Below are 21,801 nucleotides of genomic sequence, written 5' to 3' on the forward strand. Positions count from 1 at the left end.
CCACTAGTGTCACCAAATGGCATTGCAAAAATAATGTCTGTTTTCAGACAGGTTTCATGAACTCATGCCATTGATTGAGCCATTGTAGATTTGTCAGACTCATACAACAACCTCAAACACCTCAAGAACCAAAAATGAACTATCATCACAACAAACAACCATATCTAGGGTCAGGTTTACTAAAGAAGGTCTTCCACATCCTCCCATATAATGGTGCAAATACCATTAAATTGGCTACCGCAAACCTTAGTAAATTATGTTGCATGATTCAATTTAATATTCTTCTCCCATAAATTTTGTGTCTGAAAGAGATTCTCCTACAAATGTTATGAGGTCAGCTACAAAAATGACTCTGTTCACGCCTTTTCATCAACTGATTTTTCACTGCACGTCTTTAGTGAATCTTGACAGTAGCTGCTGGTATATCAGTATATTGTTTTTTAATTGGTGTATATCCGAATGTATTTTTTTTTTAAACCTGCATAGTGTCAAATCTAGGGACTACATATGTTGCTAGACAATTATTTTTGAAAAAAGTCACTAAATTTAGCAACAAAGTTAAATTGGCAGTGCTGGTTACAGCATTATTTGCATTACTTACAGTAAATGTTTGGCAGTTGTGGTTAATAGCCAAATCCATGCCAACAATGGGCGAAGTCTGTTTGTAAGCAGTTTTCGGACTGGTTGTATTTTTATGTCTTTGAAACTCTCAATTCAAATGTACAGATTACAATTTAATAGCTGGTTTTGCTGTGGTTTTGTTTTTGTTGTAAAAACACATTACTGATATTTTAGGCCTACTTAACCCTACCAGGTATGTAATCTCACAACATTTAAAAAAAAAAATGTTTCAAGGCATTGTTTCAAGAATGTTTTAAAGACGTTACTGGAATATTACTGAACTGCAACCAAAGCAATGATGTGAAAGGCACTAAATCTTTAATGTACATACAATTTTTTGTCCTAACCAAGCATGCTTTGCCAGAAACTTCATGACAGGACGTGGAGTAATATAACACATCAGGTGTGATCAGATATTTGCTACATTTTTGATTCTTTACCTGTGACGTCAGAACCTGCTGTATATGTACTAAAATCCAAAAGCTGATTTTGATTCAGAAGGCGGTTTGGACATAGAGAGCAAGACGGCTACTTAAAGAACTCCGAGGAGACATGATGCCGGAGGTCAAGCAGTTATTTTTACCACTGACCCAGAGGAGACTTGCCAAAGGACATGATTTGTTCAGCAGGCAACATTACAAGAAGAGCTTGTACAGCTCTGATGTACAGAGCAGTGAGGAAAGAAAAAAAAATGGTGCTGTGAGTGATTGCTGTGGTGTCTCATTTGGACTTGTAAAGAATATATCGAGTTTAAGTTTTTGTAACACTTGCCCCGATTGTGGAGAATTTTTGGACACTTTGAGAAACACAGGTTATAGCAATCAGCTGAGATTATTTTCACTTCCTTTGAGGGCTAGAAGTGAGGCTGCCAAGTCGATACACTCTTGTAGTAGGTCACATGATGCCATAAATGTTGTCGTAATTAAAGATCTTTGTTTTATCAGCACCTGAAACGAGCTCCGCCAAGCACCGTTTGAAGTCAGGCCACATATCTTTCAGAGAAAGCCCATACTTGAGGTTTGTTCTTTTTCCTGCCGAATCCTCAGACTTTTGGAAATGATAATGATTTTACCCAAAGAATAACAAACTTAAACAAATAAACTGACACAGGGCTTGAAAAAAGGCTTGAATGAAGCCAGGAAAATTAATGATCAATAAGAGAGGGTGCTCTGCTTAGAACAAATATGTGGCTTTGCTTTCTACACCAGAAAAGAATTAAGTTACCCGAGATTACAGAGTTCTTTTGTTTCATTGAGAGATATAGCCGACAGTGGATGAACGCATGCCAAAAAGAGAACCCTGTAATTTCTCTCTTAAGATCATAACTGTGGTGTAGATCAGCATGGAAGACGGTCATGTAAAGAAAAAAAATCTTGCATTCCCTTGGCTCAAGTTTAATACAGCGTGTAGTGTTAGTGGATTCTGACACTCTTATTCTTTTCTGCCAACCATCTGTTTAATGCATGCCTTTAGAGAATTATAACCACACCATTGGACCAGAGGTTTGAATTTGGTTTGGATAAAGTGTTACTGAGAGATAAACACACACCCAGGGGGTGGACGAAAAATTTAAAACCTAAAAATATATTAATATCAAAGACCTAATAAGGAGCACAACCGCCTTTTGCCTTCGATTCTTCCTTGAATGCTGTCATACACATGCTGAACCCTGTGGGGTGGAATTTACCCCATTCTTCAAGAAAATTAAAAGGGGTCTTTAGGACAAAGGCAGTGGAAATCTATTTCTAAATCTATTTTGCTTCAGATCAGTGGTGTTTAGATCTAGTGACTAGGGAGGATATGGGAGGCATTAGACTTTATCCTGCTGTTTATTAAACCACCAATTAATTAGCCATGTGTATGGGGAGATTATCACCATGGAACATGAGAACATCATAAAAAGAAAATATTTAGTGGCAGTTGAGAGCACCTAGTATGGTAATGATTTCAGTGTCGGGGTCATTTTGAGGCTGGACTTTTGTGATATTTAGGTATTGTTCTTTGTGTAGTTATCTGTATGAGTGAACTTGTGATAACTTCTGGGCTGAGTTCGTCCATGTTTTGCATATGATGTCTTAAGACTCACTTGAAGACTTGAACTACTAACTAAAATAAATAATAATAATATTATAAAATAATAAATAAATAAATATCCTTCAAAAGGTCTCTTCATTATAATGGATAAATTAAAATAATGTTAAGCAAAATTAAAAAGTCAAAGCCTTCTTGCATTGGATATGCTGGTGTCGGCCTCATTGCTGGCTGCATTCATGTCCTCATCTCGTATATAAAGCACCTGTGATTCACAACCACTTAATAAGGAACTCACATTCATGTAAAGTAGCCTTGTTGACAAGTTTAGCTGAGTAAGTGCAAAACACACGAGATATTGTACTTTCAGTGCCCTGTAGTTGGCGACATCAGATAGATTATTATTATTATTATTATTCCAGCCCCTTAGTGCTCCATAAGTTTGAAAATGTAAAAACTGTTTGATAGCAGTAATTACTTTGGTCTTAGTGAATTCAGCCCATTTTTAATTTAATTTTTTATTGCTAGACTGCACTTCCAGCTTAAAGCCGCCAGTGCTGGGGTCTTGCTGGTCAAGCCTACCTCTCTGACCTTCTCAGCATGGCCATCATGAATGGGCCAGCAGGAAACCTTATTAAAACCAGCCGCAGAGCTGGAGCTTTTGCAACCTGAGAGTGGCAGTTTGCCGCTTTATTTAATCTGGATGGGCTGGGCAGCTAAGTCTTATTTACTGACCTGGGGTCAGCGGCGGTGCTCCCTGTCATTAGTCTTTTTCATGGGGGCATTTCTCTGTCCTGTAAATCCTGTAAAGTTCAGGCTCTAAAGGGACCTGATGGACTTTAATGGGAAACCTGATGCAAGGTTCTACAAAGCTACACTTGTAATGTACAGAAAGCTTTATATCTTCTTATGCTTAAACTTCAGAGCACGTGGAAGTTAGTTCTTTGGTGCTTTTGTCACCTTTTTATAAGGCTGTTCTAACATATTCAACCTGACAATTTCAAATTCTGTACTGATACATAGTATAAAAAAATTGTCCCATTTCCAGATGGGACAAAGTCTTCAGGAAGAGTTCCAGATCATTTTAGCTGGTGATGCTGGTTAACAAGCATTTTGTGGTAACACTTTAGTATAGGGACCAGTTCTCACTATTTACTAGTTGCTTATTAGCATACCTATTAGTAACATATTGGCTGTTTATTAGTACTTATAAAGCATTTATTCTACATGACCATATTCTACATCCCTTATACGCAATACCTCAACTCAACAACTACCTTACTAACTATTAATGAGCAGCAAATTAGGAGTTTGAGGCAAACGTTGTAGTTAATAGTTTGTTAATAGCATGAATTGGACATTAAAATAAAGTTCTAAAAAAATCACTAATACAGCCTTGTTGGTTGAGTTAAAACACTGGTGAAATCAAATTTTGAGTTGAGGCTTTTACTAAAATTTTCTTTAAGTTTTAGGTATGCACTAGCATTTTTAAGATAACGTTTAGCAATTTTTTTTTTAAAAATAGCATTTTTCAAAATTCTGATTTGAAAAAAATCACCATACATATATCACCATACTTCCCCAAGTTTTCTGAAATGTTCAATATGCTCCAAAAGCCAGGTCTTTTTATCACTTCAAAAATCTGAAAACACTGTCAACAATCAAAAAAGTAATAATTAATGAATAATAATAATAATATAATATACATGAGCAAACCTCTCTGTAAAACCTACAGAATATATAGACATGAATAAAACAATAAAGTTTGGTGTACATGTAAGCACTGCTTAAGTGGAGATTTTTAGAATCATTTTGAGAAAGCCACCTTTAAAGGTATGTATTGTAACTGAAATCTACAGACGCAAATAGATAAACTGCATGAAATATTTTTTTCTTTTCACTAATCATTGCTATGAAAACCAAACAGCCCAAAATTGGTTGACCAGTGTGTGAAAAAACAAGTGGCTTGCCTTAAAATGTACAATCTTTCTTTCAGAAAAATTTGATTTGTGCCAACAGATCTGATTTGTGCCCCCCTTGGTTCAATTTGTCCCCTCTCCACCCCCGAAACATGAAAGATTTGAATCCTTTGACGCGCCGCACTTTGGATGGCGCTCAGTGCTTTTCATACTGTATATCACAACTGTTCAGTTTTTTTACCTGCAAAGTTTAGGTTTCAGACATTTAAATAGACATATCTATTAATTACTAGCAAAAAATACATTTATAGTTCAAATACACACTGATTTCTATGGAAAGCGGCAATAATAATCCTTTCAATTTAAATTTGATGATATGTCTTATTCATATCAAATACACATTGTGTAAGTAAATATAAAGTTTACTCTGTTCTTCTCCCAGTTCACTGGCCACTTACATTCATGTGTTTCGGGAGAAATGGGTGAATTTATATTATGTTAATCCAACAGATCCACACGGCAGCATCCAGCGTGCATTATAGATCAAGTAACATGGCCACACTATGCTGGTCTTGTGTCCATGTTTCTGGTCCCTCTTGAGAACTGATATTTCTGACCAACTTGCTTTTGCCTTCTTTCCTAGGGTGTGTAGAGAGCTCTGGTGCCTAAGCAAAAGTAACCGCTGTGTCACCAACAGTATCCCCGCCGCAGAAGGGACCCTGTGCCAGACCAGCACCATTGAAAAGGGGGTAAGTCCTTGTGCCATGACAGAAAGCTTTATGCAATTAAATGGCATGTAGTGGGAAACGGACTCCTGACAGATTAAAGAAGGGAATGGCTGCAGGTGTGGAGTTTGGCCCTGCTCTCATCGTACCAGATATGGGAATAAGAAAACCTATTCCCAGTGTTCACTCATGCACACAGCGCTTGGGTCATCAGTTCACATTTCGGCCTGTCCAGGTTAGAGAGACAGTTTTAACAAAGATTAGAGTGGCTATTGTCCTCATTCGTAGGGTGGCTCAAGAGAAAGAATGGAAGAGGACCAAGAGCTGTCGGTCTTTGTTACCATTCACTCACTGGATCTATTTACTGCCAATCTCTTGTGCGTTGTCTTGGACAAGCAGCGAGCCCCAGGTTGAGCCGCTGTTTTTTTTTAGCGGGTGGCGTACTTATGTCTGCCCTGGCTGGGTCCGCATCAAAGGAATACGAATGTCAGCCATTTCTCACCCAGCGTGTAATGGAGTGGAGGCCCTGCCAGCTCCAGAAAGATGAGAAATGGAAAGAAACGGGGTGACCACACATGCTACTCAATGTGCTTTCCACCAGCGGTGCTGATTGTGAATTTGTCACATCATTAAAAATGACTGTTGAACACTTCAGGAAGCACAATGCCAGAAAGCCGCCTATTTCAAGGCAGAGTTCATTCCTAATCTGTCACTGAACACTTTCTTGCACTCTTTGTTTAAATGTAAAAGTGACAACATGAAATCAAAATTGACTCTATTTACCCTCTTAATAAATCCACTGATTTATTAGTGTTTTATATGAACAGTTATAGTAGTAGAGATATACAATATACTTTTAGTGATATACTAGCCAATAAACCAACCAATTTTGGTTGCATCTGTATTAGGCAACATTAATTCATTAATTTCCACTGAGCAAATTAATGAAAATATTTGTTGCTTCTTATAACAGTTCCATAATCTGCTGACAGTCTTATGTGATATTCAACAATTTATGTATTGAAAAATTTAAATGAATTTTAAATACTTTCATAAAATTTTTTTTTTTTTTAATTAAATTAAGAGTAATGAAATTTGAAATGCAAATAACAATTTTAATATTTTATTTTGTATATTTTAAAAATTCATAATCTGTTGAAACTCTGAAATAAATTAAAATGAACCAAATATTAAATATGAATTATTTTATTTATTGTACACTATTTATTAGTTATCAGCAATGGCATTGTCCATTGAAAAATCTATATTCGTCGACCAGTGTAATATATCAACAAATTATTCAGCAATAGTTTTCAAAAAGCGTAAACTTTTTAAAAGTTTTTTCTAAAGCAATCTCACATTTCTTTAATTATAAACTATATAATATATAATTATTTTTTTTAAAAACTTATTTTACTTATTTAAATCCTAAAAAGAAAAATAAGTTTTCAAGTTTTCACCGAGTATGTCACAATGCATTATTATTTTATTATTATAAATATAAAGTACAGTATGTTAGGCAGCAACATTATTATGCTGCCTACTTTTTAAACAGCCTTCAAAGCATGCATATGATAGACTACCTTAAAATGATGCTGACACAGGCCACTTACTAGGCTTTACAGCAGAGCGTCTGTTAGATAAGACATTCTTTAAGAGGTTATTTTGGACCCGCCTGCTAGTGTCTTAGCACACTACCCTGATTTCAGACGCTGGTAGCTGAGGACACAGCCTTTCCCTTGCCAAGTTCTCTGTCTGTGGATGAGAAAAAGAAACAGAGTCTGAGAACAAGAACAAACCATCCAGATCCTTCCAGACAGAGAGATAAGAGAGAGAGTAAGAAAGAACTTAACCTACTGACACAGTTGCACAGTGACAACAGTTTCCAGCGTCTCCAATCCCTGTCCTCGTGTCCCCTGGGCTGGATGGATTATGAGAGAAGACCCCATGTGGTCCTGAAGCATTACAAAGCCTTGAGTCTATTTTTATTCTGGAGTGGATTCAGATTAGGAACAGTAGGTGAAGACGCTGTCTACAAGATTTAGCTGCACTTTACTTTGGAGGACATACCGATTATAATAAGTTTCAGAAATCATAACTGTAATAATGAGCAAGGGAAGGTTCAGGAACACTTTACTTGAATCCTGTGTATAATGCATTAACTGTGTCTTGTAATGCACCTCATAATGCATTAAATGATCTTATAAGTAGTTGTAACCACAGTTATAAAACATTAAAACTTACCTTTAGAAAGTATAATGCTTTGAAACACACGATGAGCAACCAATTTCATGTGTAACAATAGATCTGCAAATATTCTAATCCATTTTGTTTATAAAAACATTATTATTTATCATTTCTAAAAAGATATAGTGCATCGCAACATACTTTTATGAATTGTTTGATGAATAATGCATTTTACGTAAAGGCTTCAAGTACAGTGATACCGAAAGCATCTTACATTATACATTATAATAGTACACTGAATGCATATCAGTGTTTTTATTTACAAAAAATAAAGTAATAAAGTATTTTATCTTATTATTTTACAAATATCATGAATTATAAATTCATAAATGTCATTGCCGTTTTGTAGAACAGCACCACGTGACTTTACAACATTGATCTAACATTGTCTTTTCATAAAAAGGTCAAATTATCTGATATTTTAAGAAACTTAATAACCTTGACACGTGAAGACAATTGTACAATTGTATCTCTTTTTAATGTATTTTTGAATAAATTAATTGATTTATTCCCAAACTTATTCATTTTCACAATTATTGAATTAAATTATTGTGATTAATTTGCACAGTTATTAACATTATAAATCTAACAATATTTTCTATATATTTTCTATTTTATATGTGTCCATTTATAAAACTCTACTTTGTGTTTTATTAGTTTGGCATTAAATGATAGAAAACTAGTAAACGCTGCTGAATGATTATTTTTAATACAATGGCTGAGGGAGTGACGGCACATTTGACATTCTTCTCACCAGTGTAATCAATCTCTATATTTTCTTCTTCCTCTTTTGGAAAAATGAAAAAGAAATGGGACAAATGGGAACACAGAAATTATATTTGTTATATTTGTTTTCTATTCACTACTATAGAGGTTTCACCAACTGCTTCTGAGAACCCTGGAAATGTGAAAAGAGTCCACAATGTTTCGTATCATCAATAATGATGTACCAGTTTGAATATAGAAATGCAAATTAAATTCAACAGCAGAAAAGATGATTTTCTAAGAACTTTTCCTTTAAAATATAATTTTTCTATATCTGTGTATTAGTGGTGTTATCAGGGTGAATGTGTGGCGTTTGGGACGTGGCCACAGAGCGTGGATGGAAGCTGGGGACCTTGGACCTCATGGGGCGAGTGCAGTCGTACCTGCGGCGGCGGCGTCTCCTCATCCATGCGACACTGTGACAGCCCAGCGTAAGTAGGCAAAGTAAGCCAGAACAAAACTGAACGGGTCCCTATTTAGTCCATCTCACTACAGCTCACACTAGTCTCCTTTCTGTCTAACATTTCTGCATAAATATGTGCACAAATCAAAACTGGATTGATTATACAACATTTTCTGGGACACACTATTAAGGTGTGGTTAAATTTACTGGTCTTCAGAAATATTTCCCAAATAAATTTTTCCCAATTTAGCAATGGCTTCACGTTAGTCATGTAAGTTTGCTGTGCTGGCCAACAGAAACCTGCTTGCTTTGAAAGTGAATTCTGTGCGAGTTGTTTCCTTTATAACTACAATATTAACATTCGACAGTTAACCTTGTCTGCATCATTAGGGTTCACATGCAGATTAGTATGCATCGACCCAACTGTTGCAGTTGGACAGTTTGACACTACCTGTCAAAGTTTGAAATAATTGTGATTTTTACTGTTTCTGAAAGAAGTCTCTTATGTTTAGCAAAGCTTTATATTTTATATTAAAAAACGTGGAATTTATAATGTGAAATATTATTTCAGTTTAAAAGAACTGATTTATGTTTGAATATATTTTGAATATATTTCAAAATGAAATTTATAAGAACCGTTAATAATAATTGAGCATCAACAATAATTGATCAAATTAAGCACCAAATCAACGTGTTTTAATGATTTCTGAAGGAGTAATGAGTGCTCAAAATTCAGCTTTGCTGTTGCAGGAATAAATTATATTTTAAATTCTATATTAATTAATTCAAATTGTAATAACATTTCTGTTTTTACTGTATTTTTGAACAAATACATGCAGCCTTGGTGAGCATGAGAGACTTCTTTAAAAACATTTAAAAAATCGTAATCCCAATTGTAATTTGACTGTATTTTAACTGCAGAAAAGGCGTAGCAATCACAGCCACTGTATTAATAAATATATATATATATATATATATATTTATATATATATATATATATATATATATATATATATATATATATATATATATATATATATATATATATATATATATATATTAAGTAAAATATTAAATGTTGAGCTGATGAGAAAACCCTTCCTCAAAAGGCATAGCAATCCCAGGCACTGTATTAAAAATGTTTTTAAAGCAATATTTCACCCAAAAATCATCAACTACTCATTGTCATGTTGATTCAAAGCTGTATTAATTTCCAATTTCTGTATAAATTTTCCAAAACCATTGATTTCTATTGTATTTTTTCTGTACTGTGGAAGTTGATGGCTACCAGCAACTGTTTGGTAACCAACATCCTTCAGAATATCTTCTTTTGTGTACAACAGAAGAAAGAAACTCATACAGAACAAGTACAGGGTAACTGATGACAGAATTTTCATTTTTGGGAACTATCCTTTTTTTAAAGAACCCAAACTCAAGTTTGTCATGCCAAAAAAATAGATATTTGATTGTCCAAAATGATATATACAGGTGCATCTCAATAAATTAGAATGTTGTGGAAAAGTTTATTTATTTCAGTAATTCAACTCAAATTGTTAAACTTGTGTATTAAATAAATTCAATGCACACAGACTGAAGTAGTTTAAGTCTTTGGTTCATTTAATTGTGATGATTTTGGCTCACATTTAACAAAAACCCACCAATTCACTATCTCAACAAATTAGAATACTTTATAAGACCAATAAAAAAAAAAAAAAAAAAAAAAAAAAAAAAAAAACATTTTTAGTGAATTGTTGGCCTTCTGGAAAGTATGTTCATTTACTGTACATGCACTCAATACTTGGTAGGGGCTCCTTTTGCTTTTATTACTGCCTTAATTCAGCGTGGCATGGAGGTGATCAGTTTGTGGCACTGCTGAGGTGGTATGGAAGCCCAGGTTTCTTTGACAGTGGCCTTCAGCTCATCTGCATTTTTTTGTCTCTCGTTTTCATTTTCCTCGTGACAATACCCCATAGATTCTCTCTGGGGTTCAGGTCTGGTGAGTTTGCTGGCCAGTCAAGCACACCAACACCATGGTCATTTAACCAACTTTTGGTGCTTTTGGCAGTGTGGGCAGGTACCAAATCCTGCTGGAAAATGAAATCAGCATCTTCAAAAAACTGGTCAGCAGAAGGAAGCATGAAGTGCCCCAAAATTTATTGGTAAATGGGTGCAGTGACTTTGGTTTTCAAAAAACACAATGCACCAACACCAGCAGATGACATTGCACCCCAAATCATCACAGACTGTGGAAACTTAACACTGGACTTCAAGCCACTTGGGCAATGAGCTTCTTCACCCTTCCTCCAGACTCTAGGACCTTGATTTCCAAATGAAATACAAAACTTGCTCTCATCTGAAAAGAGGACTTTGGACCAACAGTCCAGTTCTTCTTCTCCTTAGCCCAGGTGAGACACCTCTGACGTTGTCTGTGGTTCAGGAGTGGCTTAACAAAAGGGAATACGACAACTGTAGCCAAATTCCTTGACACGACTGTGTGTGGTGGCTCTTGATGTCTCGACCCCAGCCTCAGTCCATTCCTTGTGAAGTTCACTCAAATTCTTGAATCAATTTTGCTTGACAATCCTCATAAGGCTACGGTTCTCTCGGTTGGTTGTGCATCATTTTCTTCCACACTTTTCCCTTCAACTCAACTTTCTGTTAACATGCTTGGATACAGCACTCTGTGAACAGCCAGCTTCTTTGGCAATGGATGTTTGTGGCATACCCTCCTTGTGAAGGGTGTCAGTGATTGTCTTCTGGACAACTGTCAGGTCAGCAGTCTTCTCCATGATTGTGTAGCCTAGTGAACCAAACTGAGAGACCATTTTGAAGGCTCAGGAAACCTTTGCAGATGTTTTGAGTTGATTAGCTGATTGGCATGTCACCATATTCTAATTTGTTGAGATGAATTGGTGGGTTTTTGTTAAATGTGAGCCGAAATCATCACAATTAAAAGAACCAAAGACTTATACTACTTTAGTCTGAGTGCACTGAATTTATTTTATACACGAGTTTCACAATTTCAGTTGAATTACTGAAATAAATGAACTTTTCCACGACATACATACACACACATTAATACACACACAATAATTAATTTCTTGCCAGTTTCACCAAAGATTTCATAGGTAGTCGCAGGAGCTCAAAGTAGCTTTGGATGTAGATGGAATTTAGGTTTCATTCCCCGTGGTTGTGGAAATGTCTATCCTCACGCTCTCGCTGCAGACAGTGGCTGGAGTGTGGCCGGTGTAATATGTAACACCTGTGTAAGATGATTGGCCCTTAAAACCTGGCTACCCAAGAGAAAGGAAACCCAAGCACTTCAAGCCAAGCTGCCCTGGAAAGCATTCATTAAGAGCGGTCCCTGAGAAAACAGTACAACCAGCCGCTCTCAGTGCCAGACGGCACAGGGGGAGGCGAAGGAAGATGGCCAGAATCACCTAAGCCTTGACAAACCTCATTACACTGCCCTCCTGGGTCAAAATAACCTGGGAAAAAATGGCCAAACAGCTTAGCCATTCACTGAGAGAGACCTGGATACATACATCAAGTATTTATAAGACAATGAGAAAAAGTGCATACTGCCCTGCTGGTCATAACAACCAGAACAGACACTGGAGATAGAACAAATGTCTTGAGCTCTCTGTCAAACAAACACAAGTGGAAACTGCTTTTCATATGTGCCTGTGGCTTGAGGAGTTTTCTGAATGTCCATTTATGGGACTGAAGTCAACCTTGATAGAACACGTAAATACTCGAGGGGCTTATTAGGGGCCCCGTTATTAATTATGGGGATTACTGTTTATAGAATTGGAAATCACTGGCCTGAGGGGCGTCTTGCTCTCGAACAATGGAACTCGATATAAGGCTGAAATGAATTACACATTAGTTTTAACATTATATATCAGTGAATTTTGGCTGGAAATACCCTTTTAATAGATTCTTGGTAGCAGAGATGCTCTTTTGTGCTTCTACTGGCATAGAGTGGAATTGCATGTATAAATATAGCTGTAAGTGTAGATGAAAGGCACTAAAAAAACTGTGGCAACATGCATTTAAGTGGGTAAATATAGTAGGACTACTTAAAAGTCTGTTTTGAGTGCCACACTTCCTGCTACCAACTGGTGGCGCTATGACCATGAACCACAATTGCCTCATTCATGTGATCAGCTGGCATGAACAAGCGTACAACCCCAATTTTATCTACATCAGACAGTGCACTTAGAAGATACGAGACTCTTCCAGTTTGCCTTTTTTGCCATTAATTTATACTCTTATCATGGCAACACTGTACAAGATATCAAAATCCACATTAAATCCAAAATGGCCGACTTGGCAGAGCTAATGGTTGTCATTTTAAAAGTTGATAAGAACAACATATGTTTTGAGTTTTGTGACAAGGTAAAACTGACGCCAAAGGGGACACTTACAGACATTGTACTCCATTATAATACCCAGATGAATTCACAATAATGGGTCCCAACACAAAGATGTATTTCTGTCAGGACTACTATCGTCAAAACGATTGTCACTTAGCATACAGTTTGGATTGGCGCTGGTTCTGTTCTGGGTAAAAACTCCCTGCCCATGAATGAGCAGGGAGAGCAGCAGTAACCACCCTTAGGGTAAACAGAACAGAACCAAATGCAGATATCATTAATGTTTTAAATGATATTTTATTGTAACAACATTATTCAAGTTAAAAGGTCTGATTCAGGAAATGGGGAATATCAGAAAGCCAAGTCCTGACAGTGATGAAAGGAGGAGCTGGGGATGGAGGAGGTTAACTTGCTCCTGAGCATGTGATAAATCTGCTGAATAATACTGAATAGACCTTATATAGGAATGCTGTGATAGGCGTTGTATTCCTATAGGTAGACTTGGATCAGCTGAGAGTCAGGCAGTGCAAAATTCTATATGGCAATTAGTTATAATTGTCATATTATAAATAATAGTCCAATTTAATTATGCTATTATTGTGCCAACTAGTGTCGCTTTGTGTAGTGGGTGGGATTTAGGACCAATTATTGAATGTTGTTTACAAACAGGTTTCCCAAAAAAATGTCTAGTGACACCAGCCTTTTTTATTTATTTTTTTCACACAAACTAATCAATGCCCTGCTAAAGGGTGATTTCAGAATTGCAAGAAATTCTGAAAAAAAAAAGTCTGTTAAAAAGTCTGAACTGCTAGAAAAAAAGACTGAATTGTGAGATATAAATTTAGAATTGCAAGAAAATTTGTGAGAAATGGCACATAAATGTTGAAATTTTAATGTTGAAAAAATTACACCTTACATTTAAACTGATCTGAGATTAGCACAAAAGAGCAAAGTCTGAAAAATGGCTATGATTGTGTGATCCGATGACCTGATCTGATATTTTGGACACTAAACTTCTGCAGAAGACCTGGAAGTATGTGTTTGCGTGTGAGTGATGGGCATGTTGAGATTGAGGTTACTGGACCATTTACCCTTCTCTGCTAAAGCAAATGCAGTACAGATGCTGACCGGTGTTGACTGGAATGGTGTGTGGATGTGTTTTTTACTTAGATTCCCCTCATGATACCTTATGAGTCTCTTTTATTCTTTCTCTTTCAGACCAACAGGTGGAGGGAAGTACTGTCTCGGAGAGAGGAAACGCTACAGATCGTGTAACACTGATGTGAGTTATTACTCAGTTTTTCTTTGTCTGTCAGCAGAATCATTTTGAGACAATTGGAAACAAATGGCACAAATGTAATTAAATCTGAAGCAATAGTCTCATCGTTGCTCTGTCAGGTATTACTTTAATCAGTATATTTGTGATATTTGCCTTAAAGGGTTAGTTCACCCAAAAATGAAAATTATGTCATTAATGACTCACCCTCATGTCGTTCCAAACCCGTGAGACCTCCGTTCATCTTCGGAACACAGTATAAGATATTTTAGATTTAGTCCAAGAGCTTTCTGTTCCTCCATTGAGAATGTATGTACGGTATACTGTCCACGTCCAGAAAGGTAATAAAAACATCTTCAAAGTAGTCCATGTGACATCAGAGGGTCCGTTAGAATTTTTTGAAGCATCGAAAATACATTTTGGTCCAAAAATATCAAAAACTACGACTTTATTCAGCATTGACTTCTCTCCCGGGTCTGTTATGAGCGCGTTCACAACACTGCAGTTTAGTGATATCCGGTTCGCAAACGAATCACTCGATGTAACCGGATCTTCTTGAACCAGTTCACCAAATCGAACTGAATCGTTTGAAACGGTTCGCGTCAACATTAAGCATTAATCCACAACTTAAGCTGTTAACTTTTGTAACATGGCTGACACTCCCTCTGAGTTCAAATAAACCAATATCCCGGAGTAATTCATTTACTCAAACAAGTCATTGAGGATATGGCCCCCTGTGGCTCTGGTTCCAGCCACGGCCATTGTTCAGTACCAAGCAAAGGTCTGCTATCATTTGTTCTACTTCTCAAAACAATGAGCTAATCTGCACCCCTTCGCTCACTGCTGACTCTAAGATCTGCCCGTTTACATGGTGACTAGGGTTAATAACAATGCTGAGATGGAAAGAGGCCAAGTCGAGTCGCATATTAAAGTTTAATTGGATTTAGGGCAATAATGTTTAAATAACACTGAGAGGTCATTACACAATACACTTTAATTTTAACATATATTTTTCAGAGAAGTGATTTTTTATTATTATTATAACAAGAGGCCAAAAGACAGTGAAAAATGATTGTTTGTATACACAAATGAGTAAATTCAGTCAGAAATATGTTTTTATTATTATTTATTATTTTTATTACCCATTCCCTAGCAAGTTTTTTTTATACTTCTTTGAATAAAATATAAATATATATTTATATATATATATTTAATAATATTTTAATATTATTATCTTAATATTATAATATTTTTATAAGTTTTTACAGATTTAACCTTAAAAAAATGAAAGAAAGAAATTTATATTTTGATTTAATATTTTATTTAATAAAATAATTATTTTACATTTTTATAATTTAAATTGTATTACATTTTTATTTAATAAAAAAAAGTATACAGTTGGTTTACATTTTTACAAATTTTTACAGCTTTTACCTTAAAAAATGAAAGAAAGACTTTTATATTTGTATTGTATATTTTATTTAATAAAATAAATATTTAAAAAATATATAATTTAAATGTTATTACATTTTTATTTAATAAAATTTAAGAAATGTATACAGTTGATTTCTGTTATCACAAAGCACAAACAACAACACTCTGAAACTGGCAAGAAAATATTGTCCATTAAAACTCAGATGAAGACAAGAAGAAATTAAGAATGGAGTAAAGGTGCACCGGTCAACCAGAGCTCTGCACAGCATCGACCTGTGTGGGATTGTGGTACAAAAATAGCCATTTCTTAAAATGAACCTTGTGCAACTATGGCTGGAGTTTGCCAGAGTGTTAAATCAGCCAATGGAGAAAAGATCATGTGGTGAAATTAAACCAGCAGAACTTTTTAGCCAAATTTAAATGTAATATGTCTGGCTCTAGTGCCCAAATAACACTGCCCACCTCAAAAAAAACCAAAAAAAAAAAAAAACCATCAATACATCTACACTTAGAGTATTAAAACATGGTGCTTTTTTTAAAGAACTGTTCACTCGCATTTTCTTCTGGGAACCCAAAATGGGTTTGATTTGGGTTGGAGCTAAATTTTGTAGGGCAGCGGCACTCCAGGACCGATGTTGCCTATCCCTGCTCTATAAGATCATTTTGTAAAAATGAGAGTATCATCTGAATGCTTTTTCAATTATTCATTCATCGCCAGTTATTTGATTGTTTGATTGCAGGCTTGTCCAGCAGGATCACGTGACTTTAGGGAGAAGCAGTGTGCTGATTTTGATAACATGTCTTTCCGTGGGAAGTACTACAACTGGAAGCCGTACACTGGAGGTAGGTTCCCAGCACAACACCCAGAGCGATGGGCTACAGAGGGAGCTGCTCTCTCCCACAGCCTTCCCAAAGTCTGGTCTTTAGTGACAGTGTACATACTGGCTTGCTTTGTGTACCCTGCTAACACCAATACTGTGAAAGTCTCTTTGATGGGCTGAAAATTCTTTAGATTCCAGCTAGAACACCATCTATTGCTAGTCTGTGTGTTTGACTGTATGTACACAGGTTTCTCAGAGAGCTTAAATCTACGAATTAAATGTGACAATTAGGCCTGTCAATGTAATGCAGTGGTCTACCCAAAAATGACATTTCTCCGATCATTTACTCACTGTTATGTCATTCCAAACCTGTATGATTTTTTTCTGTGGAACAGAAAAGTAAATATTTTGATGGGGGGAAAAGTTTTTTTTTTTCTCTGTTGTTTTAGACCCCATTGACTTTCATTTTTATGGAAAAAAGCAGCTAAAAATATCTTCATTTGTGTTCCGCAGAAAAAAGTAATTCATACAGGTTTGTGTAAACAATCTCTTAAATTTATTAACTAATTTTTAGTAAAACATTTTGTTTTAAATAATAATTAATATACATTATATATATATAATAATAAATGTATATATGACAGCATGGTAAATTATTTGAATATTTACTTTTTAATTATTATTTAATAAAATATATTATTTATACACACACACACACACACACACACACACAGAGACACACACTACTATTTAAATGATCCATTGAGTGCTTTCGTTTGCCTTATGTAACATTTTAAGATTATTTGGGAGCATTTTGATCTTCATTTTGGGAACTCAGATTTTTTTTTTTTTTTTTTTTTTCTTTTTACTTTATTGGCATATAATTTAATTAAATTAATAACAGGTAAAATCAAACCCTACCACCACTGCCCAGCCTTTGACCTCTTTGTGGTTTCACTGTATCTTTCTCTAATGCATTTTCAGACTGCTTTAACGAAACAATCCAGAGGGAAGGGTGCAATTCTTGTTTACAACGAAATGGCCCGAACCCAAAAAACAAAGAAAAACTGCAAGAGATCGAGAGGCATTTCCAAAACATTCTGACAGGAAGTTCACAGTCGACTCAATCATCTCCTTATCTCGCTGCCCTGTAATAAGCATTATCATTACCAATTGTTTGGCTCTTAAAACTTATTTTGGAGGTGAACTTCGCTTGTAAAGTCTGCAATAACCTTTGTGGATGTCTCCATGATTTTTGTTGGCAGCTCTGTTAATCTCTCCCCGTGTCTTTGCAGTAATGATGTCAGGCAAAACGTTCAGATTCCACTATGAGTAATGCCTCTCTTGTGCTCAAGTGCTTTGACTGGATTGTTAATATCAACAAAGGCATAAAAGAAAACTGTGGGCCCTGCCTGAGAGCCCTGGCTTGAGACAGTTGCAAGAAAAGCAGTCTGCGAATCACTTATCAATGCACTGGTGAGGCGAGAGATTGACTCTGTTATTCCGTATGGATTTTCGTTTTATCGTATGACATAAATCGTGGCCGCCTCTTTGACAATGCAGGGCCGCGAAGGAGTTCTTGAGGACCTTGGGACCCATCAATAACCTGATAAAAGTTCCCACTGGTGTTCGAGAGAGTGACATCAGCTGTTTGACGATAAACTTGCTGTGTTTCTCAGGTGGAGTGAAGCCATGTGCGTTGAACTGTCTGGCTGAGGGCTACAACTTCTACACCGAACGCTCGCCCGCTGTCATCGACGGCACGCGCTGCCAGGCCGACTCGCTGGACATATGCATCAATGGAGAGTGCAAAGTGAGTCTACAGCCCAAATCTCACTTGCAGTGCCTGAAGAAAGTAATTTTTTACTGAGAATTTACTGTAGTAAGTAGCATGCCATTTTATTGTGCTTTGGCTGCATCCCAATTTCCAAATGCATTGAGCTCACTAAAGACACGAGTGAGGTACAGCAGTTTTGATATCCTACACACCTTTGTTATATACTGTTTGGCAAGTTAGCTTTAGCATCTAGCTAAAGTTCTTGCATATGATTACCTAAAAACTAGGGCTGTGCGATATTGAAGAAAAATGCGATATGCGATACTGTTTTAAATAATGCGATATTTGATATGCGATACGATATTGCTTTAAGTGTGTGAAATCCATTTAAATTATATTTAACATATTTAAAAAATTATATAATCAATGATATGTTTCACATTCTTTCTTAGAAAAGAAAGCATCACTACAACTTCTGAAAGTAACCAGCAGCGTTTTAGCCTTACATAAAAAGCAACAAATCTAAAAACAACAGAGATACGAAAGAAATAAACAGTGCTTTAACATTCAGGCAGGCTTACATTAGATTTATTTAACAGTAGCATTCAAGTAAGAAACAATACAGAAACTCAGTAATCAAAACACTGCTTAAAACTAAAACACTGCATGTCTTCACATGAATTAATATACCCTACACTGATTCATAATAAAGCTACAAAGGTTGGTCAGTCAAGAACAGTTGATTTTCTCTTTTTCTTTTGTTGTTTGACAGACAGCTGCAGGTTTACTATATTAGGCTGCTGGGATCCTATTGCTCCAAATCCTATTTCTTTCCAAACTGTTCATGTTCCCTTAAGACTAGGGCTACACGATCCATCGAAATTAAACTGCAATCGCGATTTGTCAAAGGCTGCGATTTTTTTTACATGTGCAGCTTGTCAGTGAAGTAGGGTTCGGTGATCAGTAGTAAATACTGCTCTATCCGAACACCAGAGGGTGCTCTTGCACTTAAACTCCAAATCTGCCCCACAGAAGAAAGAAAATGCAAGAAATCTCTGTCGCTGCAGCTGAATAAACAGAAGATTGAACTGGGTTGTGGCTAGAAGGGATACAGCGAAAACCGGAAGCCACCAATAAATTGAATTTTCTACCTTTTAGATTGTTTTTTTATTAATGTCTACACCTACCCCAGCCCTAAATCTACCTCTTACAATAATGCAAAAATAGTACTTATCGTTGTACAGTGTGAGAAAAATTACACTATATTGATGTGCGCATGCCCAGTAGTTTTTGCATCTAGCCTTAACCATTGAACTGCTTTTATTTATTCAACGTCAATAATAAACATACAACTACAACAATATATGGCTTATGAGTTCTTCTTATTATACTTTTCATTATTATAAAGCATATTTATAATGCGATGCTAATCGACATAGCTTTTATCACTACATAGAATACTATGAAATAATATGTTGCATGTCTTATTCTGCGTAAGAAGCCACATCATCTCACTGAAGGATTTTTATTTCAAACACTAGACTGATGTTATAAAGTGAGTTTGGAGTAAAAACATATTAAATGTTGTCTTTTATTGAGAGCTGTACAAGAGGTTCATAAATGCTTCTAATGTTTGAAAGTCGTGTTGCTTTTTCAAATGCATGTTATAGCGACTCAAACTCGCAGTGCTTTCAGATGGAGCAGCATTTACTTCTGCTTGTGCGCGTGCTTCAGGTGTGTGTCAGACAGAAAGCATGAGACCACGACAAGTTGTTTTCTGTGAGTTATTGCATTTAATAAGTCTTTTTTTTTAACGTCAAGCAAGTCACGTAAGTAACTTTTCGCAACATTTAGAAGTAGCCTGTTATTAAAATAATAATTCAGATATCACATACCATTGTGATATGCATATGCGATATGTCGATAATTTCTATGTATCGTGCAGCCCTACTAAAAACCTATGAAATGTGTGGTAAATTTGGCATTTTATTCCTCAGCATTTTTTTAACAGTCAAAAGAGAATGGAGACAAACTCTACTATTGTGCAAGGGATTGTGGGGAAAGCATGCAAGAATGCATAATTCAAAAATCTGCCACAAGTATTATATTATCCAGGCTGTCTTTTGCAACACCCTAAGGTTGAGTAAGACAATACAGACAAAACCATTGTTTTTTCATGCACAGGTCTATTTTAGATTTTGGGTTATTTTGCTTCTGTAACCTTTTCAGAATAGTGGAAAGAATAATCCAAAATATATATTTAAGCATTAATTTTATTACAGTTTATTTGAGTGATAAAATTATTCACAAAACTTTCTTGCATTTTTTTTTTTAGAGCCATAAATTTCCACTTCAGCAGCACTTACAAACACCAAACTTTACAGTTATCCCTATCTTCATTCTAAGGGGGTTTTACAGAGGGGTTTGTTCATATTTTGTTTGCTTGATTTATAACATTTTATGCCTAAAAATGTGGTCACAATTTACCTTTTTCTGGCTGTCCAAGGATCCAGAATCCCTTTGTAAAACTTAAACTCTAATATGACAACAGAATAAAACTGAATTTTGAACCTGGCTTTATCTGATGTTTAGCTTTCTGTTCTGGAAATGTATGTTAAATAGTGCATATTTAATTAAATAATGCATAATTTGAATAATTAAACATGAATTTTAAGGTAACTTGTACTATAAAACAGTTGTGTTTGTGTACTGTGATTAATTACCTATATGGTGATATCTGTAATGTCACATGACTATTTTTTTGAACACTGGCATTGACTTATCTCAGACATATAAATGATTGTTTTGCATTTTTAATCCAATCTTGTTCTTTTAAAAGGTACTCTTGACAGTTCAATCAAATAATTTCCAGTGAATGCAAGTATTGATCAAATAAATACTAGTCATTTTGTATACAAGCTTCTGCCAAATCCATAAATTCTTCAAATGTAGTATTCTGAGTATAATATCCATACTGCACAGCTTATATATTATATATTTCAAAATTACGGGATGCACAAATCCTAATCTAAGATACATTATAGAATGCAGCCACAATTTTTTAGAAATGTGCAGAGTGGCTTGTTTCTAGTATATTTTATCGATTTCTATTTTTATGTGGCCCTTGTGGTCTAAAATGTTGCATTATCTTTGTTTATCAGACACTATTGGTCTCAGACGGACAGTCTACAGAACATACCCAATCACTAACACAGAACAATGAAGCCTAAATAAAGGCTGGTGTTGAGGGGGGTTCACCTCTTATCAGGACAGTACAGATTGGAATCGAATTGTGTTTTCCCAAGTTAGTTAGAAAGGTGGGTGTGCCGCTCAAGAGTGATATTTAATTCACTAACAATATTATTTGTATAACAAACCAAATTGACATAATAGTACAACGCTT

General features: G+C 35.6%; 1 protein-coding gene across 1 annotated transcript in view; it reads left to right on the forward strand.

Moving 5' to 3' along the window:
• Positions 1-21,801, forward strand: part of LOC109097863 (A disintegrin and metalloproteinase with thrombospondin motifs 6-like) — a 91,385-nt gene that overhangs the window by 41,184 nt on the left and 28,400 nt on the right. Inside the window, exons 12-17 of the mRNA XM_042764747.1 lie at positions 3,960-3,961; positions 5,215-5,320; positions 8,594-8,739; positions 14,309-14,372; positions 16,541-16,643; positions 18,301-18,434. Coding sequence (XP_042620681.1) covers positions 3,960-3,961; positions 5,215-5,320; positions 8,594-8,739; positions 14,309-14,372; positions 16,541-16,643; positions 18,301-18,434 — 555 coding nt within the window. The remainder of the gene's footprint in view (positions 1-3,959; positions 3,962-5,214; positions 5,321-8,593; positions 8,740-14,308; positions 14,373-16,540; positions 16,644-18,300; positions 18,435-21,801) is intronic.

This window comes from Cyprinus carpio, chromosome A10 (assembly GCF_018340385.1).
Source record: "Cyprinus carpio isolate SPL01 chromosome A10, ASM1834038v1, whole genome shotgun sequence".
NCBI classification, from domain to species: domain Eukaryota; kingdom Metazoa; phylum Chordata; class Actinopteri; order Cypriniformes; family Cyprinidae; genus Cyprinus; species Cyprinus carpio.